Below are 26,285 nucleotides of genomic sequence, written 5' to 3'. Positions count from 1 at the left end.
AGACAAATCACCATCCACGCTGATTATAATAATAAAAAACTTGTTACTTAACTGTTTCTCTGGTTGAACCACAGCAATTTTCCTCTGTTTGTTCACTGTAAATCCGGATTAGGGTGGGGAAAAAGGAGAAGAGAAAGAATTAAAAAAAAAAGCCAAGCAAGTTAAACTTCCATTACAAAATATTTTTTATGACAGCACTTCCTCTAAGTTTAAGCCAAAGGTATCTACATGAAAAAATTGCTGCAGTCATTTAACAGCTGACACAAGGTTTATACCAAAACAATGAGGAGTCTGGTTGACTCCTCGTTGTTTTTGTGGATACAGATTAACAAAGCTACCCCTCTGATACGAGGTTTATACCAGTCATCTGGGCTGAGTTTATCCAAAAATGTTTAGGGAATTTGCATGCCCAATTTTCACTGAAATTAATGAAAGTTGGGCAGTAGATCCCCTAGCCGGCTGTGAAAATCTCAGCTTTTGTGCACAAAATTATCTTCTTCACAAACTTGTACGTTTCAGGCCAGTCATCAAAGTATTTATAACAACAGCCAAAAAGAAATAAATCTGCATGACTGCCTTCTCTCACACCCATCAATACTGTGATATTAGAATATTTTACAGGTCTAACTGGGCAATCTAATGTCACCAAGAAGTTCTAGACAAGAAGATGTTACCAAGATAATGCTGTGAAGTTATATAAAAATAGCTACATGTTAAGTGCAGTGTTCAACTACGAATACAGGTTACAATCCAGGCATTTGCTATAGTGAAAACAATTCTGCTATAACAGAAAGACAGACATGTGGATTTGATGAAACATGGACCTACGCTTGTGCTTGGAGGAGCCAGACACCTAGAAGAACTGTTCAACAGAGTGATGAATTTCAAGTTACATGGACTGACTGATAGATCATGTTTGAGATTGCTATGTATTCTATACACAAATTGTGTTGCAATCAAGAGTACTGCTGCTGGGGGGGGTCACCCTTCTGATATGCCCCTTATATTACTTTAAATCTCATTCTGAACTGACCAGAAGGTTGTACGCTGCCTGTACTACTGTATCCCTAGCCATTTTGCATTGCATAGTACTTATGAACTATGAATGTACAAGTTTGTACTGTGTCTCATTTTTCACCCCACCCCTTACAAGTGAAAGATTCCTAAAAATATTTCATGTTCATATTTTATGTAGACACTAGTAATTGCATACATTTTAAAAAATGAGATGACACTTTCATTTGTAGTTTCATGAAGTATGACAGGGATAATTCTGCAGCAGATGCACTTGTTAAAGCTTCAAAGACCTTCCATGCCCACCTTGACTGCTAGTAATTAAAAACAGAACAGAACTGGTACCTATAGCTCTGCGAGGAGGTCTCAGTTGGTATCCATTGGTTTCACACCAACCCACTGGAAATATATTCATCGATTCCACACTCACTATGCATTCAGGAACTGGCTTTTTGGAGCCTGTTCAGTTAAAAGAAGCAAAATGTAACTGAAACAGCAGTTTTCAAAATTCTGTATTGGGACCTGCTATCTGTATGTCAACATGACTGCAAAACAGTGCCACTGGTTTAGTATTTTCCCCTTCCTTCATTTATCAGCAACTATTTCCTGATTTCTTTTCTTCACTTCTAAAAGCTGGAAAAGAAGGAGTTTGTCATCTTTCATTCAGCAGAGTAGCACAAAGCATAGTAAATGCACCTTGATGTTCTTTAAATAAAATCAACGGTGGCATGGATCAGTGTTCACATCACGTTCTCAGTCAGTACCCAGGGCTGAAACTGGTGCTTCCCTCATAGCTAAAGCTCCAGCACCCCTTACAGGGCTGAAACCAGGAACAGAGCCACAGGGCTGAAACCCTGAGCCCCAGCATCCCCACGAGACTGAAACCAGGAGCAGAGCTGCAGGGCCAGTGCTCTCCCCACCCCATCTAAAGCCCTGAGCCTCAGTGCTGCTGAGAGTCAGAAGCCCTGAGACTCCCCACCCAGCCCGGAGCCCTGACCGCCCCACCCCTCCCACTATGGCTGCAGCCCCAACCCTCCGTGGCTAAAGCCCCAAGGCAATACAATATTGGTTGGGGGGTTTTTTTAGTCTGCGCTGCTGCCTGATTGAGGACTTCCAGTTCCATAGGGTGTCTGGTTGACCGGTAAGTCCGTAACTCTGATGTTCATATCTTTGAGGTTCTACTGAAAAATAAAAGGAATATAAAGAAGCATGCAAAGGCCAGTTCTATCTTGTTAGATTTTCTGTTGCAAATTATCTTCTACAGGTGCCATGCTGCTCAGCTTGGGTAGAACCTTCACTTAAGTGAAAGTCATCCCGTGCAGAGATATAGTACAAGACCCATGCTTTACTTAAGTCCCAGATTTTTTTTTTCCAGAATAATGCTGAAAAAAGATTTACATGGTGATTTGTGCCAACTCTCTACATAGGGTGATTTTAACCCCAAGATAAGTGAATGTTGCCATTTTAAATCTTAACTAGAAGAAAAGCAAGAGAAAGGGCTAACAGTATTGTCCTTCAATTACAGAAGACAAGGATTTGCTGGCCATTTTTAGCAGAAAGTGTCTGCAGCTAATGATTTATGACAATCTCCAGGTGAGATTGGTGTACTAACATGACTTGTGGCAAGGTCAGACTGGTGAAAGTCTCCTGTTCTCTTAAGGGGCACTTACCCTCCAACTGAAGCCAAAGGTAGGACTCTTTCACCTTGGTGACTGTGGCAATGCAAATTTCCCCTGGATCAACAGGGTTCACAGCCTCAAGCTTCATGTTCTCTTTAAATCCATGGTTGGAAGTTAGCTAATAAAAAGATGACAGAAGAAGGGATGTTTGGAGACAATATGTGAATTTACCAGCCTATCAGATGTAAACAGCCATGTGGAGGACTAAAACATACAACTTGATTACACAACCGTGATGGGGAACTTCAAACACGTGTGGGTAATCAAGGATTCAGAAAGCATTTTCAGTGTAATTAACATTTGTCAGAATATGTAACCATATTTCAGGTTAAAGGGAATTTCAGATAAGCAAGGCAGAATAGTACGTAATGACACACTCACATAGGGTTGCATTTGCACTGGAGCATGAGAAAAATTCAGCTGAGAGACTCACTGACAGGATTTAATCAAAACTAGAATCAAGAAACTTTGCCCAGTTATTTACCAACAAGTGACACACCAGTAGCTGGCAAACTGAAATAATCAGACCAACAGGCAGAAGGCAACCCACCTCTCTACCCACTCCTCTCAGAAAAACCCAGAGTCTGTATTTTCAGATACTGAGGCCACGTCCAGACTAGGGTATTAAAATCGATTTTAGATACGCAACTTCAGCTACGTGAATAACGTAGCTGAAGTCGAATTTCTAAAATCGAGGTACTCACCCGTCCAGACGGCGCGGCATCGATGTCCGCGGCTCTCCGTGTCGATTCCGGAACTCCGTTCGGGTTGATGGAGTTCCGGAATCGATGTAAGCGCGCTCGGGGATCGATACATCGCGTCCAGACTAGACGCGATATATCGATCCCCGAGAAATCGATTTTAACCCGCCGATGCCGCGGGTTAGTCTGGACGTGGGCTGAGAAGAGAGGGCAAGAGGAGGATAAGCTGCAAAAAGAGCTTTGCCAGCATCCCCCTTTTCTAAACCATGAAGTTTGAGTGTTTCCCTGATGACTACATCTGCCTCAGTACTTTCCAGAGAGACGGTTGGCAAGGCTAAGAAAACAGCCCTCTGGTGATGCTTTCACAAAGTGTTCAGCTAGTAATACCACCACTGTGGCACAGAATGACAAAACCCCAACTCAAGTCCTAGCAGTTTACTTTTAAAATGAGCTCAAAATGTTTCAATGGGGAAAAATTATATTGAATTTTCAAGTCAAATCTTAATTACAGTTAAGGAAGAAGAGTGGGGGAAAAATCCCTAGATAGGTGGCAAGGGCTGAGCAGGGGAAAGGTACCATTTTAACACAGATGCACACATGAAGGACCAGTGCAGTGGCAGTGATTCCATGAACAGTTACAGCTCGTGAAGTTGCCTTTTTACTTTAGATTCACACTGCCACTGACAGCAGCATCTGGTCTGTAATCTGTTAATCTGGGAACTCAATTTTTTTGTCCAACACTTCAGTTCACCTTTATTACATTCTCTAGACACTTCTGTTCCATGGACAACTATGAGCTCTGTTTAGGTCACAGGGTCAAAAGCATTATGTGTCCACTGTAACAATCACAGGAAGCAAGGGTGTTGTTTATGTAGGTAAACATCATGTGCAGTAGTCACCAGTACAGGAAAAAGCATTATTCTGCAAAAGCTCACCAAAGGAAAGCAGCTCTGGGGAGCAGCCTCAGCACCGCACTGTTTGAGGTAGTCCGCCCAATCAAAGTCCTGCCCGGGATAACCTGAGCAAAGAGCAAGCAAAGTGGTTGCTTAATTGTATTACACCAAACAGATGACTCCAGTCAACCAAATGCTTGCATTATGCAAGATATGGATGATTTAATTCCCAATTGGGGCCTGTGGGTTGCAGTGTTCAATGACAGGCCTAATCCAACACCACTCCCACAGAAGCGGTATAAGGAAATCCACAGGAAATGCCAAGTAAGCAACACAGGATCAGGCCCTGTGGTTTTGCATGTTTTAAGTTATGCCCTACTGCTTGAGAGTTTGTCTTCACTGCAGCATTAGCTCAAGGTATAACTCGAGTGCTGCCCCTAACCGGATTCCCGTTCTCACACAAAAGTCTCTAGCCAAATTAAGTGGGGATTTAAACTCGAACTAGCTGGCTTGTCCAGTGGTGTGGTTTGAAGTTTGACAGCTGCTAACACCAGGAGCTAGTAATGCAGTGTGAACTCAGTTACCCTATGCTGCTAATGGAAACACTCTATGCTGTTCAAGTGTTATTTGCCACTAAGCCCATAGGAGATAACTTGAGATAACACTGCAATGAAGACAAACCTTACAATGTCCTTGCATTAGCTTCTCTGTTAGTACAACTGAAGCTGTATTGCGATATGGTCAACCTCATCTTAGAAGCTTGCCTAGATCCCTTTTGAAAATGAGATGTAGGCTTCTATATCAGTTTGGTGTTGCAACACTGAATGCAAAAACACCTAAATACCTTTAAAAATATGGGTCTTCGTTTCTCTTTAGAGACTGTTTGCTTGGAGGTAGTTCGGACATGCTAAGCATGAGAGGGCATTAACCAGAACATGTTACTGCAGGTTGACCACATTCCAGAGAATGCAGAGGACTCCTTGAAAGGTGTCCCACAAGATTAGACTGCACAACTGAAGTGTCTCTCACTTTTAAATGAAGGGTTATAAGCCAGAAAGGCTTAGATTTAATAGAAGTCATTATTTACATAGTGCCTTAAATTTGCTAGGCACTGATGTACTATTTATTAAATAAATGACAAGTAGTGTAACGAGGATGAATCACTATGCAAATCCACTATGTAGCCATTAAGCATGGCAGTTAATCTACTTTGTTATTCCATAATTATTATTTTAATAAATCTATATTAATTTGGGATATGGGAACCTTAATGCAGAGCTGTAGGGAGCTCCAAGTAAAAAATCTCCAGTACCCAGGCAAAAGAGTTTCTTTTTGGAGCAGACATTCCTGTCTCTTGTACTCTGTCTAAACAAGATGAACATAAAGGAAGGGAAGCAGGAACCAAGAAACTGCACTGTTGTACTATTTTGCCAGCACAGGATACTGCATGTGACTGAAAACAGCAGGGTTTCAGCAACAGAAGAACTATAGCACTGCCATAATACTTCTTCAAAGTGGATAGCTAAGGTATTCTCTACAGAGTACTACTATGACTCAGGTTTAGGAATTTATAAAAGATAAAAAGCTACACATGAAACAGCATCTGTGATACTGTTTCAGGTTAAATTGCAGTAATTCCATCTAACCTCTCCTGGGATTAATCAAGAAAGGAGCTATTTATGTTTTTTTATATTGTGTCAGCCAAAGCTATGTCCAGTAGGAATCTCAAAGGCACACTTCCTTTAGAGGAGAAATCATTTCTGTGCGTGCTGCTTAGAAGAGAAGCCTGAAATCTTTTAATGGGCTCTGAATGCAGGCCTGGGGAGCTAGACAGCTGGAACAGCTGTGCTGCTTTGGCCATAGTACCTCGGTACACCTAATTTAAGGAATGGGAAGAGGCAAACTCATTACACTTTCTGCTCCTATTAACCAGTGAAAAGCTAAAATGAAGCTCAGACTCTGTGCTGATGGATGGCAGTATAAAACCCTAAGATCTTTGCCCTCTGCCCTATACATTTCCATCACTGAGCACTTGAGGAGTAAGAAAATAAAGCTGAACAGACAGGATGAAGAAGAAGAAAATTCCACAGCCATTGTACTGGCTACAGTATTCTGATATCACAGGAAGCGAGGCTATAGCTCACTAACTCCCTGCACCCTGGAATGCATGCTCCTTCCAAGGACAACCAGATGCTTTCATTCCAAGCCCAGCATGGGTTGCCCACAGCCCTCAAACCCAAGTAGAAGCCCAGACTCCACCAGCTTAATGCTGCTGCTTTCTTGAAGTTGGATCTTTCCCCTTCCTCTTGCTGGTAGCACACATCTCTTCTGCAAAGATGCTGTCCCAGCTTGTAGATTTTTAACACAGTGCACTGGGGGATAATAATCTCTTCCTTTCAAAGAGGTCTAATGCAGTGAATGAGACAAAAGTGCAGACATGTACCTGGTGGAGGGCTGAGATGCAAACCATTTTTCAGACTCCACTGCACAGGAAAGATACCAGCACTGTTGACATGACAAATGTATGACCGGCTGGTTGTGCATTCTGGTCGTAAGTCATCAATTTGTACCAAGAAATATTTTTCATTGAACACCTGCAAAGTTATCCAAAAAGAGAGAGACAGATGGCCTTTAGGGTAGCAGACACACTATTTTAATTTTGGAAGGCTAATCTATTGTCAGGTAATTTTCCAAATTCCACATCTGCAAATATTAGAGGGATTTTGGGGTGGTGGGGAGGAGAGAGACAGGATGATTTACAGAATCACAGACCAGCAGACTGCATGATAATATCTGCAAATGTAACAGAACAATTAATAAAGCAGTCAATTTATAGGCACTTAAACGACAAATGAGGTGATAAATAGCTAGCAATAAGTAATTGCCTAGAGAGCTATATGACTCTAAGTAAATAAAAATGGGCTCATCAAAACAATCCCTACCAAGGTAACTTAATTTGTTTTTCTTTGATGAGATAATAAGCTTAGTAGAAAAAAGGAAATAGAGTGGACATACTATATCCTGGCTTCATGTTCCTCACACTACACACAAGATGTATGGATTATTATTAAAAAAAAAAAAAACAAAAAACCCACATGCACTCACATTGGTTGTTTTTTGTTTTAAATATCACAATAATGAACTATTTAATGTGTGACAATGTTGAGTGGGATCCTAGAGAGGCTAGTTATTTCATAAATTCACTATTTTCAATAGTGACTGATGACGAAAGAAAGAGCGAGAGAAGATTAAACTTATGTGTGATCCACAGTTTGGAGAGATGTGTCCAATATGTTTTTGAAAGACAGGATTATGAGACTACAATACAAATTTAAGAACTGAGAAGTCCAAGAATTATTTAAAATCAGACACAAAGGTATGACATCTTGTAAGGAGTAAACAAAATATATAAATAAAGAATGAGGACTATGGTTAGGAACCTGAGCCACAGAAAATCATATATTGGATGCTAAACAGGATGGATCGACTATGCAGTGCTGCCACACACACACACACGCACACGCACACGCACACGCACACGCGCCATACTGGGTATTTTTACTTAGAATGTCAGATAAAAAAATAAAATAAAATCAACAAGCGCCATAATGATTCTACTCCATTCAGAACTGGCGGTACCTCAGAGTATTACGTTAGTATTGCATATTTAAAGAGACTGATAAGTTAGCGTTCACAGGAGAGAGAAATAAAATGTCTGTAATGTAAGACATGATGTAGGAGCAAAGAGTCAAAGAACAGCACTTCTACAGTAAAAAGCAAAGGGAGCACAACTTTTGTTTGAAAATACATAAAGGAAGACTAAACACGTTGTATAATCTGTGGCATACAATCTCTTTGGAACCTGCATAGTGTGTGGATGTGCAGTCTCTTCTGGAACCTATTAGGTGATTACTAAAACAAAGATGTTGGTAAAAGCTGTCAAACTCGGGAGTCTAAAGCAGGGCTCTCAAATCCATACTTGGCATCTTTTGAAAATCATAAGTATGCACAAATTCCACTAAAGTTAATAGCAGCTATAAGGATTCAGCATTGTGTGAAAATCAGGCCATTCTAAGTTGCATGGATGCGATGAAGTGGGGAATTTTATATGAATGCTTGTGCCTCATTTTCCCCTATGTGCTACATGTTTAATGAGGTGGTAGGAAAGGGTGTTTATTGTTGCAGAGAACCACGTATGACCCTGCCTAGCAGCTGGAACCCAGATAATCAGGACACTTTGTAACTTAGCAACTGATGGCCTACCCCATCCTGGAAGCCAGATGGCTTTGACCAATGGGAGAACCAAGGGCTACAGAGGAACACCAGGTGATCTTTTTGCCCAGGAAAGATGACAAAGGATGGGGAAGGGGCCTTGGAGGTGATACAGAGTGGGCTGCTGGAAGGAGTGGTCGCTTCTGGCCTACGAAGAGCAGCCTGAGCTCAGCTGGATGCTGGACAGTCCCAGACGGACTTTGCTAAGATTTTCTGTGCGTGAGGCCCCTGAGAACTTTCTGTGTTGTGTTCCAGACAAACAATAAACCTTTCTGTTTTTATGCATATTTCGTGGACTCTCTGGGGAGAGGGTGTCTTACAGATAGAGACAGGCATGCTGAAGGTGTAGAGGTGTGGTTCCACGAGGTGGTGGAGCATAGGGTTTAAGCTCTGAGAGAGTGGGACTCCCGAGAAGGGCTGTCACACAGAAGGGGATTCCTCCCAGGGACTGTACGGAGCCAAGACAGCACTGACTCTGTGATTCTGTGACACATGACCAAGTATGGATTTAGGAGTCAAAGTTTAGGCACCCAGCTTTCATCATTTTGTCTGTTTATTCTTTCAAGCTATGATTCTCACTGAACCAATTTTTAACTAAAAAGTGTTCACCCCTCAAATAAAGTCACCTGGCAGGTACCTGACCCACACGTGATCCATGAAAAGTCTTCAGCTTAAACTCTAATGTAAGATTTAAGAAAGCATGCAGAGAATTCTCAATCAACAAGTACAGAACAAAAATGGTAACTGAGCTTCAGCCATAGCCAGAGAATTCAGAACGACTCCTGATACCTTAACAATTGTAGCAGGAGAGAGGACAAAAGGTGCTACTGGATCCACAGCCTCTAACTTCATGCTCGCAGTGAATGAATGCACTCCAATCACTGGCTTGTCCTGAAAACCACAAGATTAGAGCACAGATTAACCATGTTTTGTAATGGAAAAGAACTGATAGTTTTCACCTTGAAGCATGTAGAAGTTAATCAAGACTTTTTTTAGCTCATCCAGCCTTGTTCTACTAAATCTTCTAAAGTTTGGCACAGGTGACTGAGTACCAGCAAGAATTGTATAATGAAAATAAGGTGGCAACTGTCCTTCCCCTGAAGCTGTGAGTTTTTCCATAATATCAGGGAAACCAGGGTTGGGCCCAGTCACAGGGTGGCCAGGCCCTGTAAACGAGGTAGGTCCAGTGCCTCAAGCCAGAATAGGTACTTCCATTTGGCCAATTAAGAGGGTGGGGCAGCAACTGGGGCTATGGAGGATCAAGGAGAAAGAGGGAGAGACCCTGTGAGTCATTCAGGAAAGGCAGGTGAGAGCTGCAGGAGACAAGGAAACCGAGGAAGGCTCTGGAAGGATGTGTAGCTTGTTCCTGGGAGAAGGCTGCAGGAAGGAGAGCAGAGAAAGGACAGTTACCTGACCTATAACTGGTATTCATCGAGATGTGTTGCTCCTGTTTATTCCACAGTAGGTGTGCATGCTTGCCACATGCACCGGTGCCAGAAGTTTTTCCCTTAGCAGTACCCGTACTGGGGGAGCACCACAGCAACCCCTGGAGTGACACCTGTATATCGCACTATAAGGGGAGCCGCAGGCTCCCGCCACCCTTGGTTCCGTCTTGCCAGACAACTCCGACAGAGAAGGAGGAGGGCGGGGTGTGGAATGGACATGAGCAACACATCTCGAAGAACGACAGTGACGGAACAGGTAACTGTCCTTTCTTCTTCGAGTGACTGCTCCTGTGTATTCCACAGTAGGTGATTCCAAGCAGTATCTGTTGTAGGTGGGTAGGAGTTCACGATGGTTTGGGATGAAGTACCACCCTGCCGAACCCGGCATCATCCCTAGACTGAGAGACAATCGCGTAATGTGAAATAAATGTGTGAACTGATGCCCAAGTGGCCACCCTTCAAATGTTCTGAATGGGGATATGGGCGACATAGGCAGCTGAGGCGGCCTGAGCCCTCGCAGAGTGTGCCCTAACGTTTGGTGGTGGGGGAATCCCTGCCAAATCATAGCATGTGCGTATGCACAAGGTGATCCAGTAGGAAAGTAGCTGGGTGGAGATAGGTTGCCCCCTTGTCCGCTCAGCCGAGGCAACAAATAGTTGAGAGGATTTCCGAAACGGCTTAGTCCGATTCAGGTAAAAGGCCAGCGCCACATGCACGTCGAGCGTGTGGAAGTGGCATTCCTCATTAGAGGAGTGGGGTTTAGGACAGAGCATGGGGAGGAAGATACTCTGCTCCATATGGAAGGCAGAGACCACCTTCGGGAGGAACGCCAGGTGTGGGTGGAGCTGGATTTTATCCTTATGAAAAACCATATAGGGGAGTTCCAAGGTTAAGGCCCTAAGTTCTGAGACACATTGGGCAGACGTGATCACGATGAGGAAGGCCACCTTCCACGAGAGGTGTGACCAAGAACACGTGGCCAGGGGTTCGAAGGGAGGCCCCGTGAGACGGGACAAGACCAGGTTGAGGTCCCATTGGGGCACGGGGGGGCCTAGTGTATGGGAATGAACAGTCAAGGTCCTTCAGGAAACTGGAGGTAATCAAGTGGGAGAAGACCAAGTGGCCTTGCACCAGTGGGTGAAAAGCTGATATGGCCGCCAGGTGCACCCTAACTGAGGCAGGTGCCAGTCCCTGGGCCCTAAGGGATAAGAGATAGTCCAGCATAACTGGAAAGGTGTGGTGGCAGGGGAGACTCCGCGCTCACTCGCCCACCTGGTGAACCTGGACCACTTCACCACGTACGTTCGATGTGTGGATGGGTTCCTACTTTCCAGGAGGACTCACCTTACCTGCTCTGAACACCTATTCTCCTCCTCATTCAGCGACAGAGCATCCATGCTGTTAGGTGGAGAGCGGCCAGATTGGAATGGAGGCAGCGCCCTCCGTCCTGGGAGAGGAGGTCCGGGAAGAGCGGTAGCGCCCTTGGGGGGGCCGCTAAGAGGCATAGGAAGGGCCCGTACCAGTGTTGGCAGGCCCAAGCTGGGGCTATGAGAATGACTTCTGCCTTGTCCGCTTTCACCTTTTGAAGGACCTTGGCGATGAGGGGGAACAGGGGAAAGGCATAGAGGAGCTGGCCTGACCAGCTCAGGAGGAATGTGTCGGAGATCGCGCCTTCCCCCACCCCTCCCCTGGAGCAGAACCGGGGACAATGCCGGTTCTGACGGGGTGCAAACAGGTTGATCTGGGGACATGTTCCGGGTCCCCCGGGGCCATCCTGGAGGGTGGGTGATTTGGCGGGGGTGAGATGAACTGCAACACGTAGCCCTTGAAAATGGTACTGAGGACTCACTGGTCCGAAGTTATACGGGACCATGCCCTGAGGAAGGCAGACAATCAATTGCAGAACACAAACTTTATTAATCAGGGGGTCTCCCTGGCAACAGGCCCGGTGACCCCCTGCAAATAGTCAAAACTGCCTCTTTCCCTGCCTCTTACCCTTAGAGGGTCCAGGCTGCGGGGCAGAGTGGGACTGCTGCTGAGATTGATGCTTCTGGTCTGTAGGTCTTTTGTATGGGGACTCATATCTGCTCCTCACAGGTTGAGCCGCCGGGAGCGATTTGGCCTTGTCCTTAGCCAGGGGGACGTAGAGGCCTAAGGTCTGCAAGGTGGTGCGGGAATCTTTCATCTCATGCAGCCTGACGTCTGTCTGGTCTGCAAAGAGCACCTTGCCATTGAACGGGAGGTCCTGCATCAAAGACTGGGCCTCTGTCGACAGCCCAGACAACAAGAGCCACAATGCCCTGAGCATGGCGATCGCGGAAGCCATCACGCGGGCCACCGTGTCAGTAGCATCGGACGCCGCTTTCAGGGCTGCTTTAGCCACCACTGACTCCTCTTCCATGAGAGCCTTGAAGTCCTTCTTATCCCAGTATGGGAGGAGGGGCTCAAATTTAGGCAGGGACTCCCACAGGTTGAAGTTGTACCTGCTCAGTAAGGCCTGGTGGTTAGCTATCCGAAGCTGGAAGCTGGCTGACGAATACAATTTTCTGCCAAAGGAGTCCAGTCTCCTGGTGTCTTTGTTCTTGGGGGTCGGTGCGGCTGGCCCTGTCGCTCTCTGTGGTTTACCGATTCCACTACGAGCAAGTTGGGTGCCAGGTGGGAATAGAGGTATTCATGGTCCTTCATCGGTACGAAGTATTTCCTCTTGGCCTTTTTCGAGATTGAGGCCAGAGAGGCGGGAGTTTGCCACAGTGAGATAGAGATATTGGCAAGACCTTGGTGCAGAGGCAGGCCACGCGGTCTGGTGCCGAGGGAGATAGGACGTTAGAAAGGGTAGCAGACGGACCCTCCATCTCCTCGGCCTGCAGCTGGAGGTTGGATGCTACCCGCTTTAGCGGGTCCTAGTGTGCCTTGAAGTCCTCCTGTGGGACCGGTGGCAGAGGTGCCGCTACGGTGTCGTCCAATAACGGAGAGAGGGCCCGCATGGAGCCGGGCACCTCAGTTGGTGCCGAGGCATCGAGACTGAGGTCAGAGTCCTGGCGCGGGTCCGCTGACTCATGACCCGCAGACTTGTCCTGTGGGCGACCAGACGAGGCCGATGGAGCCTGGGACGCTCTGGAGACTGAGCGGGCCTCCAATGGGGCTGGCACTGATGGCCACGGTGCCCACTGATACCACTGTCCCTGCCACAGGGTCCCTTGCCATTGGTTTGGCTGCGCCCATGATGGCAATGTGTGTCCCGGCAGAACAGGGCAAGCCGAGGATGGTGGACGGGTCCGAGGCTGAGGTCGCTGACGAGCGCTTGGTGCCGCGGGACCGGTGTCTGTGACGTTGTCTATCTCGGGACTGGGATCTCGATGTTGATGAACAGTACCCACACGACAAACTGCTTCAGTACATGTGACGGTGACGCGAAGCTTGGTGCCTTGACGCTGAGGTACCCTGAGGGGAGCCTCTGACGTAACGTCCAGACGAGCGGGAGGTGGAACGGGAACGCCGATGTCTGTCCTGTCGAGAACGGCTCTGGTGTCTAAGTCTAGCAGGGGAGCGCTCTCGGTACCTCTCTTGGTGCCTACACTCACTGGAAAGCGGTGGAGAGGGTCCCCGCGACTCCTGTCCCGACAGTGGCCCAGATGGTCTGGCTGGCATTGAGGGTGGCCGGGAGCAGTCAGAAGAGCGGCCGCTGCACGCCAAGCGGTGTGGAGAGTGGTCCTCGGAGGTCTGGTGGGCACCCAACGGGGGCTTGCCTAGAGACCTAGGGTCCGTGCCAGTTTGTGAGCTCGGGATGGGCAAAGACATGTCCTTCGCAGCCTGCACTGCCTTTGGTGTCGACGGCATCCGTTCCGGTGGGGATGCCTGGGCCGACAGTACCAGGGCTGCTCCATTCCATGCGAGCTGGAGCTTTCGAGCTTGCGGGGGGGGGGGAGGGATCTAGGGCTGCCCAGAGCAGGACCAGCCTCTCTCTTATCCTTGTCGCAGCATCGTTGTGAGGCCAGGCCCTTCCCTTGCTTTTTGGAAGGAGAGCAGCGCCGACTGGTGGAAGGAGCCTTGCAGGGCCTCGCTACGTACCGACAATGCGGTGGCCAGCACCAAGTCCAATCTGCATACCAGCGTTGGGGTCAGTGCCAACTCCATCAGGAGACCTCGAAGTCTAACGTCTCTCTCCTTCTTAGTCCTTGGCTTGAGCGACCTACAAATCTTGCAATGGTCACTAATCTGAGTCTCACCCAGGCAGCGAAGACACTCAGCATGAAGGTCACTCCTGGGTATGGAATGGTGACAGGAGTTGCACGACTTGAAGCCTGGGGCACGGGGCATGCCCCAAGCCCACTCTAACAACTGAAGGACGATCTATCAATGGTACCACTAAGGTTGAGAAGAAAGGCTGCAGCAGAGCTGCAGCACAAAGTTCAGACTACCTTCACTGGCAGCAAGATGGAACTGAGGGTGGGGGGAGCCCGTGGCTCCCCTTGTAGCGTGATATACAGGTACCACTCCAGGGGTTGCCATGGTGTTCCCTCAGTACAGGTACTGCTAAGGGAAAAACTTCCGGTACCGGTGCACATGGTGAGCATGCACACCTACTGTGGAATACACAGGAGCAATCATTCGAAGAAGAAGGCTGGTATCTCCAAGCCAGACTTCTGAAGAAATGGGGACTGGAGAGGGATGAAGGCGAGAGGAGCAGTAGAGGGAGTTGTGTGCTGACTCCTTAGCTGGACAGAAGAGCAGCAGAGGAACATAACCTGCTGCTATCTCCAAGGCTAGAAAGCAGGAAGTAAGGGAAAGTGTGAGGACCAGGTGGAATGAGGGATGCTTTCCTGGTGAAGATGATCTCCCAGCATAGTGACTGTGAGGAAATTTCTGCTGGGAAGATCAGGGTTGCACTTTAGTTGGAAGGGCTGGTGTGGCTGTCTTGTCAGAGAGGCATAAGAAGACTGATGAGGAGCCTTGGGGTGGTGGAAGATGCTGGCATATGGTATGTGGCGTGTTGTCATGGGATTTTAAGGACTCTATAGACCAGTGTGCTAAAGGGGACTATGTAGGGACTTTTTTTATGGACTGATATGCACTATAGTTTTGATAATAAACTTGCTTCAAAACCTTCCTTGGGGCCAGAGAGACTGAAGTGGAATCCTTGGGTTGCCTGAGAGGGTAAACTGAGGCAGGTGCACTTGTGCCACAGCCTGCCACAGAAAGATGTTCCATGTGGGACAACCCTATGACAGGCCAAAAGAGATTTCCCCCAGGAGCTTTGCAAACTGAGGCTTGATCCTGCAGCAGAATGTGGCCACAGGCCAAACAAGTCAGTTAAAATATTTTTCTAATCTTCAACACTAAACAAGGCGAGACAAAGTAGTTGATCCCTAATTTTCAGCCACCTGAATGGGGAACATCAGAACCTGTATCAAATGGCAACACTGCTCAACAAACACCTGACCCTGACATGACACATCATTGTAGTCAGCAGTGGCAAGCCCTCATTCAGTTTGCTCCAATGGCTTGCTCTCCTACATTAATTCTGACAGCTATGACGAAAGCCAGCAGTTCTCACTACATTATCTGGAGCCTTGCTAGATCAAATTCTGTGCACTGGATATTTTACCTTAAAGAGATCGGTAGGTACTGAGGACCCTTCTTCCTCCTCTTTCACCTTGGTCAAGATGTCCTGCCATTCTGCCTCACTCTTCAGGGACCGGATAGCTTTAGCAAAAAGAGGTAGCACAGTGAATGAGCAGAGTTCTTGTATCTTCCACAGAAAATGAAGAGGGTGAAGCTAAATTACTTTTATTTTTGCCCCATTAAATGCTAAGCAGAGCATCCATTAAGAAATTATATTGCTTTACCTCAGAGATCCGGCTAAGAACTCTCAGCTTTTCTAAAAGCTTTAGGATACCTTGTGTATGAAGAGGGACTACATACATCAAGTTCCACTGTGTGAACTATATGCTTCTTCATCTTTAATTTGATTGAGAGCTTGGGGTCATACTGATCACACCCATAGTGTAATAAAAGAATGTAAAATACTGAATTTACTAACGAGATGAGATTTATTGCTGGTCATTTCCTCTATTTTTATGGCTGCAGGTTCAAATGGCAGCAAGCAATGAAGTATCACAGAATGCAGCACAGTTAGGTGGGGCTGTTTCCTTTAATATGCCCCATCACAGGTTGCTACCACCTCCAATGGGGAGAGAGAATTTGGGTTCCTGCTATTTATTAAGGGATTCCTGGAACTGGATACCAAAGGCTTTTCTCACAGAAGATCAAGGAGGCAGCCCAAAACTATGCCCAGTGTTTTAAAAAACTGCACTATTCAAATCCTTAACGAGAGAGAGATTGATGGCATAGAATTTTATTTATTTTCCACCAATATAGTGATGCAGGTGAAACAAACAGAATATTAATTTTTCAGTGAGATTCCAAATCCTCCTGGTTTGGGAGTTGAGACAATTATCAATGGGGAAATACTCTCACAGATGTCGGCAGGAAGATGGATTGGGCTTCTCCTCTAACCACTCATTTTTTTAAAAAAGATTGTGACTTCTAAAAAACTAAATTCACATGCACTGCTTAAAAGTTAGAATTTAACGTAAATACCCATCACTGAGACCACGGGCACCTTGTGTTTCTGAAGTAAATTCTCTTCTGCTTTTGCAGGTAAGGGATTAAGAGAAAAGCCCAACACTTTACATCAGAAGTGTCAGTGCCTTTTGATCTGGGTGACCAAAACCAAGAATTACTGTGATTCAGGGGATAATTTCCAAGGCAGAGGAAGGATATACTTTCAAAAAAGCAGTGTGATTAGTCACTCTCAACAAGTCAGCTATATGAAACAGCAAAATGTAATTAGCAGGAACAGTACCCCTTTAGGGGAGTTGCGGCCACATACCCAAAACCACCAGAGGAGTAAAGATACTTGGCAAAACAGCATCTTTGGAAGCTTGCTTCTGTTTAGGTAATTACTGCCTAAGGTGTGACCCCGATTATAGTGGACAATCAATTATCATAATCAGTTTAATTAGCTCCTCTTTTAAAACATGTATTATGACAGATCATCTTGTATGGTTTTGTTAATAGAGGAGATTCTTATGCTGAAGTCGGAGTGGCACCATCTCAACTTCCCTGAACTTCAGAGAGAGCCATTAACATTGACAGGCATTTGAACTACATGCATTGTTCCCCCCCCCATTCTTTAGGGTGTACTAACTTTCCAGGACAATCCACTAGGCACTGTTGTACTCCTACTTCAGATGGAAGTCTAGGCATCATAGTGGGCTGAGAAGTCTCTATTGGCCTGGCTTTAATAGAGGTGTGCTATTAAGGAGCAAGAAATGGGAACCTTTGTGCAGAGCTCTAGGATGGAGCCTCCCGAGAGATGAAATATAGCATTGCATTAGTTACACTTTATTAAAAGGATTGTTTTCCTCCTACCAGAATCCAAGGCCAATAAAATAAATATCAAAAGACAATCCTTCCCCCACATTCAACCAGGTTAAAGATGGTGACAGGCAAAAGCAGCTATAAACATTAGAACAAGAGGGTGTAACCTCTGTCATACTATTTAATTAAACGCTCTTTCATTAAGGAGTGGGATGTTTGTTAGATCTCAGTCTCGTGGTGTGTGCACACATGGATCTGGAATCGAGATTTAGAGTAAAGAAGAGGGGACTGCAGTCTCAAGCTCATGATCACCAGCTCTATCGACAACAGATTTAAAATGTTACTTGGTACCTGCTGGAGGTTGGAGGTCATATCCCTGTTGAGTTGCCCATCCCATTTGATGAAGAAATGGATCCAAGTAGAACATCCACTGATCAGACTGGTCAGAATCTACCAACCCTTCATAGCGCAATTTGAGCCTCCCACCAACATTTTCAACCACCTTAACAATCCAGGCTGTCAAGGAATCTTGGGAGTTTTGACATTCCAGTCTGGAGCCTGGTGCAATGAGATCCAAGGGATTCTTCCCTCTGTGAAGCTGGAGGCCAAAATGGACAGAACAAAAAAGGACCATAAGGAAAGTAACCCATACAACTAGTTCAAAAGAGACTGAGTTATGTAGATTCTGCACTGTCACTGATGCTGTGTCTTAGACACACCTTCGTGCTGTGGACCACTCGTCCAACTGAAGCACGAATATAGGAGTCAGACACCATAGCACCACTAACCAAAGAGATTACAGAACTCACTAGCCATGGTTGCTTGCATCAGAGCTCCTGTGGTATCTGCAGTCATGGTCATAAAATTATGGGTTTTTTGCAAAGCCATGGGATCAGTGTGCTGTTCATCTGTTGTTTCAGAGGCATTTGACAGTTGTACATTCAGGGTTTGAAGTGGAGTAATACAGCCCACCCTTTAAAAATTCAGAAATCTTTTTAATATGTAAGAGAACAGGACAGAAAAGAAGCAAAGATGCCCATGTTAAAAGGTGGAATATAAACAATGTTTAAATGGTAAGCATATCACTCATCTTCCAAAATGTAATCACACTGCTCTGTATGGGGAACAGATTAAGATAAGAGATTGAATGAGATGGCCAGGTTTTTGTTCTTGATTCTATTTTATTCAAACCAAGGATCTAGCTACAGAGAAATGGGTGATGGCTAGGTTCTGAATTTGTCCAATTTCAAGCAGAGGTACACGAGTTAAGGAGGGAGACAAAGGAATGGAAAAAGTATCTGTTCAATAGTAAAGAGAAGATTAACAGGGGACATGACTCAGGAAGGAGGCACTTTGAAGATCAGACAAGGAAGAGATTCCACAAAGCTATTTGGAAGGAGGAACAGGCTAAGAGAAAGGGCGGGCACTAAGGGAATTTTTGAGGAGGTCCTTTACTCTGACAGGCGTTAGTGGGTGGAAGAGAGAATCTGAACCTGCCGTTACAAACACGTTCAGGAAAGCATTTGACAACACACAAATGCTACACAGATACCAGAAGGTGGACCGAAAATATTTTTCTGAATTTCAACAGCTTATAGCAATAGCACTTAAAATTAAGAAAGATGTAGAAATGATTCACTTACAAAGGGCTTTACTTTATATACTGTGGTTAAAGATGCTAAGAGTGTCGTAGCCCTAAAAAAGAAGCTTCACTGTTGTTTCAAGTGAGTTAATTCAGTCTATTTGAATAAACACTCACACCCTCTAGCAGGTTAGCAGGAGCACTGCATGCTCCTGTCAGTGTCTGTCGAAGGAATTCTTCCTGGTCAGATATCTTATCCTTGATACCTAAACAAAAAACAAGGGTTAGAGATTACTTCTGTGGCCAGCAAAACGTTACTTCAAGCAACAAGTCATATGAGTGCCCTTGTGACATTTCATTCAGGAGGGTACATTGTCATCCATGTCAATTAGGCGGCCCATATACTTCTACATCAGAATGTGACTTTACCTTAGATTACTTAATGATAAGCAAGATTTCACATTAGTGTTATTTCAACAGACAGTGTCAACTCAGAACTTTCCTTCATTTCAGTACAAGAGTACAACCCCTTCAGATAACAGATAAGAGTTGGTGAAAGTGGGTGGGTCTGAAGTTTTAAATAAAATCTATCATGAAGTGAATTTTGTTAAATAACTGATCTCTGTTTCACCTGCTTTGAAGTGTGAGCATCAACCACTTTGATAAACAGGTTTCACAGGGAACCAGTATGGGGAGCTGCTCTTGGGGCATCAGGTCTCAGCAGTTACCCAGAAATGATGCGAGGGAGCAAACACAAGCCCCTCTTGGGGATGGCCTATCAGACATTCCATTCCACAGACAGGCACCAGGTGAAAACCAAGAGCACAACCCCAACAGCATCTTCATCAAAGATCTCAGGCTGTTTTCTTTTCAGACTCTGGTAACTGACATCAGGGAGCACAATACGGATATGTGGCAATGAGGGGAAAAGAGTGTTAAGAAGGAGGACGAGGTTCTATGTAGAGAAGGCCTATACTGGAGTGGTCATACAGAGTCTGTTACAAGGAGGGACAGCAAGGTAGTTAAGTGTAAAACACCGACTGTGCTGCTCAAAATTAACCTAGTATTTATTTTTTGTACATCACAGCCACTGATATAAACATGGCTTTGGGAATGAAACTTATGACAAGCACAAGGTACAGTCATTTACAGAGTAGGTTCTATGTAAAAACAAGTGGTTTTATGAAAAGAAAAAAAAAGTCTGAGTGGCAAATGCCTAAAAAATAGCAAAGCCAAAGAATTTGGGGGGCAATGGCTAGTGAGTACCAAAAATCTATGTTTTAAAGGCAAGTCTAATTTGGGTCCAAGCTACTGGTGCATCTCAGAAGATAAAAGGATTCATTATAACTGTAAGTACAAAGAAGTTTTTGAAAGCAGGCAGTCAAATTAGCTCAACAGTTTGAGATGTTTTATAGCAAGTGCAAATTGTTTCTCTTAACAGTTACAAAGGGCAAAACATACATGAAAAAATAAATTCCATACTCCCTCACTTCCATGGGGAGTTGTTACCTTCAGGCACTTTGAGAATCTTTTTATTCTGCTCACACCAACCAACTGGGTGTAAGTCAGCTGTCATGATGTCGCACCAAAAGTCTGCCTTGCGGTCTTCCCCATAGCCATCGTAGCGTAATAGGAGCAACTGCCCACAGGTAGTGATGATGGTGGCTACCCAGTAGGTATTGTGGTCAGACTTGATAGCAACCTCGAGCTTCATACCAGGGGCAAAGCCATTCTGCAAACTAGTGTCCACCTGAAAAAAGTAAAAACAACCACAACTCAGTGGCTTATACAAACTCTACGGTAAGGGAGGTAAAGCACACCCTTTTCTATTTGGCCAACAGCCCTACTAAAGCTCAGACAACTGTCACCTCCCAAAATGCCAGTTTGCCTCCTCAGGGACATATATGATCATCTAAATAATTAAATGGCATGAAGGAATCTTTTTATCATTAATTAAAATAAAACCTGCTCATTGCAGTACATCATCCTTTACCCAAGAGCTCAGTTAGTCACAAGTGGGCATTCAGGTCAGTTGATGCTAAAAGTAAAATATTTCAACATACTTTGATCCCTGGTATAAAAGAATAACATTTTCATTATTCCTCATTATTTTCATTATTCTGAAATATCTGAATTGGCACCTCTCCATCCTATTTTCTCTAACCTCGTTGGATCAAGAGCCCTCTTATGGAAAGCGTAAATGAATGCTTCATACTGAAATTCCACCACCAGCTCCCACTTTAGGAACTGATGCTTATTTGTCTAACAAGGTCTGACTTAACTGCACAGCAAATTCCAGGCTTTAATGATTTTTCTGAGGCTGCTCCCTCTGAGTCCTGGTCAGCATAATGTCCTGTTCTTTCACTAAACAGATGGCTTCTCTTCTGTCAACAAATTTTACTCTTTTAATGTTTTTCTTGTCTTCAACTGCACTTTGCTGTGTTTGTTTCTGTCCTTCACCCCAGTCACTGCACCTCCTTATTACTTCTAATATCTTAAGAGATTTGGAATGGTTTTACCATTGCATTCCAGTAATGTCCACATAAAGCCTAAGACTGACATACACAATATGTAAAACATTAAGAGCACTGAGGAGCCTCATCTTATTCATTCTGCTAGCACCATCATTAACTTCTTTCCAAGATAAAAAAAAAAAGTCTGGCTGCACAGTCTTTCATACAGAAGCTTCTATCCTTTTCTCAAAATGAGACTGCAGTACAGGATGCTTCCCTTCCAGTGACTGAAGTACTTCTGACAAGGCAGGAAGACCTTAACTAAGTTATCACTACAGCAGGGGTCGGCAACCTTTCAGAAGTGGTGTGCAGAGTCTTCATTTATTCACTCGAATTTAAGGTTTCATGTGGCGGTAATACATTTTAATGTTTTTAGAAGGTCTCTTTCCACAAGTCTATAATCTATTACTAAACTATTGTTGTATGTAAAGTAAATAAGGGTTTTAAAATGTTTAAGAAGCTTCATTTAAAATTAAATTAAAATGCAGAGGTCCCCCTGGACTGAAAATCAGCTCGCATGCCACCTTTGGTGCACGTGCCATACATTGCCTACCCCTGCACTACAGTATATATCTGAGTTGCCTTTCCACAGCTGAATCTGGCCTCATTTCTCTTGGATTAACTGCTAGAAATATTTTGCCACAAGTCAGAGACAAGTTGGTTGATTTATTTTTTTTTTGGCGTGTGTGTGTTATTGACTACCAACCTTCTTGTTACTGGCTGGCCTGTAATTACTTGGATTATTAGATTTTAAACAACCATCCATTTAAGCACAAGTTTATTATACATAGAAATGTCAGGAATACCAAAAGAAAACCAAGGCATATGTTTATAGATGCCTATTATCAGGGGCAGCTCTAGGTATTTTGCCGCCCCAAGCGCTGCAGACAGGCTGCCTTCAGCGGTTTGCCTGCGGGAGGTCCCCGGTCCCACAGATTCGGCGGCGTGCCTGAGGGAGGTACGCCAAAGCCGCGGGACCAGCGGACCCTCCGCAGGCATGCTGCCGAAGGCAACATGCCTGTTGCCCTCGCGGCGACCTGCAGAGCGCCCCCCGTGGCTTGCCACCCCAGGCACATGCTTGGCATGCTGGTGTCTGGAGCCGCCTCTGCCTATTATTAAGTGCTCAGCTTCTTAAGCTATTGCTCTTCACCTTTGGAGTTCCTGGTCTATTTGACACTCAGAATCCTTAAGAAAAAAAAATCACCTAAAATCTAGGCTATCTGAAATAAAAATTTAAAAAGAGCACAATATTTTACACTCTAAATCTTGAGAAGACAGCCACAAGCTCCCTTCTCTACTGCAGCTGGCAACATCTTCTGTACAAAACCTGAAGGAGGCAAAGCAACTCTGTGTTTCCATGACAGTAAATGGGGGTCCCTTCTCACTGTGTTACAGAGATAATCGCATGGAATTAGAAATGAACACTCTGACAGACGTAGCCACCCGTGGAAGTACTGTAGTGCCATAGTCCCATGTAACTGCAATAAAGGTTTGCCCGTTCACCAGAGGATCCCTTGGAGCAAGAGAGGTGAGTGCCCTCTTCTGGTATAGAAACAAGTCTGCAACAAAATTAAATTTTGTAGGTATTTTGCCACCCCAAGCACCGCAGACAGGCTGACAAGATTCTGATGGGTGAGACACCCTGGGTAACAATTATGAAAATCTGTTAAACTTTCAAGCACTGAATTTAGAGAAGAGAATGTTATGTCCTGCAAGTATAAAACTGAGTTGCCTGACTGAGGATACATCTCATTATTGTTTGTATTGCAATAGCACATAGTGGCCTCAGTAGGACAGGACCCCATTGTACTAGTTGCTTTACAAATACAGAAAGACTTTCTCTATCCTAAGGAGACAACACCGATTAACAACAAGATGTAATAAGTATAACAGGAGGAGGGAAGAGGTGGTGTACAAACAGAATCAGGGAGCACAATCATGTGAGTACATGAGGCAATGATGTGCTCAATTTCATGGCCATACACAAGTTACACACGCAAAAAACATAGGAGCAATAAAGCGTCTCAAAGAAAAAGGTGGCTAGAGCTGGGAGGGAGGAGTTAGTTGGTTTTTCTTTTTTTACATGGACAAAACCACAATTTTTCTCCAAATCTCATTCCTGGGAACTGATGAACCCTTAACTTAAAAACTTTCCAACAAATTTTAATGAGAAGCAGACACCTAGCAGGAAAATTTCAGCCAGAACAGTTAAAGTTTAGCAAACTTATAAGCACTGAAAACAGTCTTATAACAGAAAGTGTCTGGCAACCTGAATTAAGGCAACGCTTGCAGGTCTTCCTATAAAAATCCAACCATCTCTAATTGCCAATCAGCCTAGCATCACTAGTTGGCTATCATCCCAACTATAGGGGAATGAGAGAGTGGAAGGGAAAGCATAGGCAGAGAGATTAACAGATTTATTAGTCCAAGGAAAATAAGTATAAGAATGCACCGAGAAGTTAGAGACCTGGTCACAGAGCACACAAGTTAAAATAATCTTGATCACAGGAAGCAAAATGCTTCCAGGTTCCTGAGTCAACTCAATATGTGGGCTAGAACCATTTGAATGGGGCCCATGGACTTATTTCAGGTGTCACAGACTAGATCAAAGGTTCTTCATCTGTACATATGCTAGTGGTAATGGTATATTTGCTTAGTTACACGCTGCTGATTCCCTTGTTCCTAGCTGCAAAATCATTCATGGATTCATATATTAAGGCTAGAAGGGACCATTATGATCATCTAAGTCTGACCTCCTGCATAATACTGGCCTTGGAATTTCATCAAATGGTCTGATGATTATTACCCTCACTAAAGAAACTGCACCTTATTTCTAGGCTGAATTTATCTAGCTTTACCTTCCAGCCATTACATCTTGTTATCCCTTTGTCTTGTAGACTAAAGAGCCCTCTACGATTAGAAGTTACTGCCTATGTAAGTACTTATGGCCTGATGAAGTCACCTCAGAACCTTCCTTGTTAGCTAAATAAATTTAACTTCTCAACCTCACAGTAAAACAGGTTTTCTAGACCTCAAAATCATTCTCATAGCTCTCTTCTGAACTCTTTCTAATTTGCCAACATCCTCTTTAAAGCGTCTACACTAGAACTGGACATAATATTCCAGGGATGTTCTCACTAATGACATATACAGTGTAATACCACCTCTCTACTTCTCACTGATAGGCTCCCACTTATACATCCAAGCATTTGCTATCTTGGTCCTTTGAATCACTGCTTACAGTCTCCCATCCAGTAACGGGAATGTATATTTAGGGCCCTTCATTCTCATTTATTTTATTTTATTTTATTTTCCTGGCAATTTATAAGTGCTTATTTCCACAAAACTAAAACAGGTGAAAATCAGTGTAAAAACCTATTAATAATTTTTCTGAGTAAATACACAGGGCTGATTTTGGTGGACAGAAAGGGGAAAAGAGTGTTCAGTAGATTAATGCTTTGAATTACGTTCATCAATGCAGTTTGCCTCAGAACTAAAACAGAACTCAAAATACAATGCCACTTCTGAGTTTAAGAAAACTATGTATCTCTAATTCCCAAATAATTTTTTTTATTTGAACAAACAGTTTACTGTTGCAGACTTAGAACTATTAGCCTACAAATATTTGCATTTAATAACTGGGCCACACCATTTGCAGCACATACACTCAACTTCATCCTTTTCTCTGTTTTTTTTTAAACTTTGTTTCTTCCTCTTTTAGTGTGTCAAATCTTTAAACAGTTAATCTGCTACAGCTTGAAATGTTTATGTGGTGAGGAGTGAGATTCATCAGTATGTTCAGATGCGCACGCATTTCAGAACATATCTGCCTGTTTGTTTATTGTCTCTCTCTTTTAGACTAATACATAGCCTTACTTCAACAGGCATCTTTGCATATATACGCAGATTAATGTATTATCATAACACATATACCTCATGCAATGTATTGTATTTTCCTAATAAAACAAGATTTTTTAAAAATATTTGAATGATACAAAAGGTGAAAAATTGGAAAAAAATAAATACCTTTTGTAAAACCAGAGAATTTTTTGGTAAAAACTGGTTTAAACTGAAAACAAAGGGGCTTACATATACTTTTGGTTCTTAGATCACCTTGTATTGAGGTATATTAAAATGCATGTTGGTTCAAGTAAGCCTAGCTTTTCACGGGATCGAGATCACTCAGTAGAAGACTTTTGACTTTTTTTTTTTTCTGTTAAGCATTATGTTTTCTTCCTATGATTGGTGAAGGTATTGAACTGCATTTGGCCAAGATCAGATCACTGTGGGACCCATTATAAATAACCCCACTATATGATTCCCCATTTGCAATTGCTTTGAGTTCCATCACTAAGCCAGTTTTTAATATGTGCTGCATTAATTTTGTATATAGCACATATATTTATCAGACTATCATGCATATAAAATCATACTAAAGGCTAGAAAATCTATTACTTTCCATTAAAGTAATTGCTGTTGTTACCAAGTGATATTATGAGATCAGAGGGGAGATGTCCCACAAGACTCTGAATTTGTGGAGGGGAGAGGAAAGGGAGAGTATGCATGAGGTACTATTAAACTTCTTCCTAGCGTGTAGCACATCTTAAGACTCACTGAATAGATCACCAACTCACGCCGTTCTAGCCATGGTGATTTTGTAATGTGTGCCATACAACTATAGTCTCTCAAACTGAATAGCATGAACACAAATAAAATGCAGGACAACAAAAAACCATGGAAAGAATGCCCTGCATGAAGACAAATGGACTGAAGGAAACTTCAGAAAAGAAGCAATTGTTCATA

At 44.0% G+C, this 26,285-nt stretch overlaps 1 protein-coding gene across 4 annotated transcripts in view; it reads right to left on the bottom strand.

Annotated features, from left to right (window-relative positions):
* Positions 1-26,285, bottom strand: part of SFMBT1 (Scm like with four mbt domains 1) — a 135,302-nt gene that overhangs the window by 20,471 nt on the left and 88,546 nt on the right. For all 4 annotated transcript variants that reach the window (XR_007774994.1, XM_050957754.1, XM_050957753.1 and 1 more), the window contains 10 exons: positions 20,479-20,719; positions 19,147-19,235; positions 17,739-17,985; positions 15,610-15,707; positions 9,349-9,450; positions 6,731-6,881; positions 4,330-4,412; positions 2,685-2,811; positions 1,360-1,473; positions 53-95 (listed from right to left, as the gene is read on the bottom strand). Coding sequence is in view for 3 of the 4 variants with exons in the window: in XM_050957754.1 (XP_050813711.1) it covers positions 53-95; positions 1,360-1,473; positions 2,685-2,811; positions 4,330-4,412; positions 6,731-6,881; positions 9,349-9,450; positions 15,610-15,707; positions 17,739-17,985; positions 19,147-19,235; positions 20,479-20,719 (1,295 nt within the window). In the remaining variant the exon portion in view is untranslated. The remainder of the gene's footprint in view (positions 1-52; positions 96-1,359; positions 1,474-2,684; positions 2,812-4,329; positions 4,413-6,730; positions 6,882-9,348; positions 9,451-15,609; positions 15,708-17,738; positions 17,986-19,146; positions 19,236-20,478; positions 20,720-26,285) is intronic.

This window comes from Gopherus flavomarginatus, chromosome 6 (assembly GCF_025201925.1).
Source record: "Gopherus flavomarginatus isolate rGopFla2 chromosome 6, rGopFla2.mat.asm, whole genome shotgun sequence".
Lineage (NCBI taxonomy): Eukaryota > Metazoa > Chordata > Testudines > Testudinidae > Gopherus > Gopherus flavomarginatus.
The sequence above is the reverse complement of the archived record's forward strand: the minus strand, read 5'-3'. Positions and strand labels throughout refer to the sequence as shown.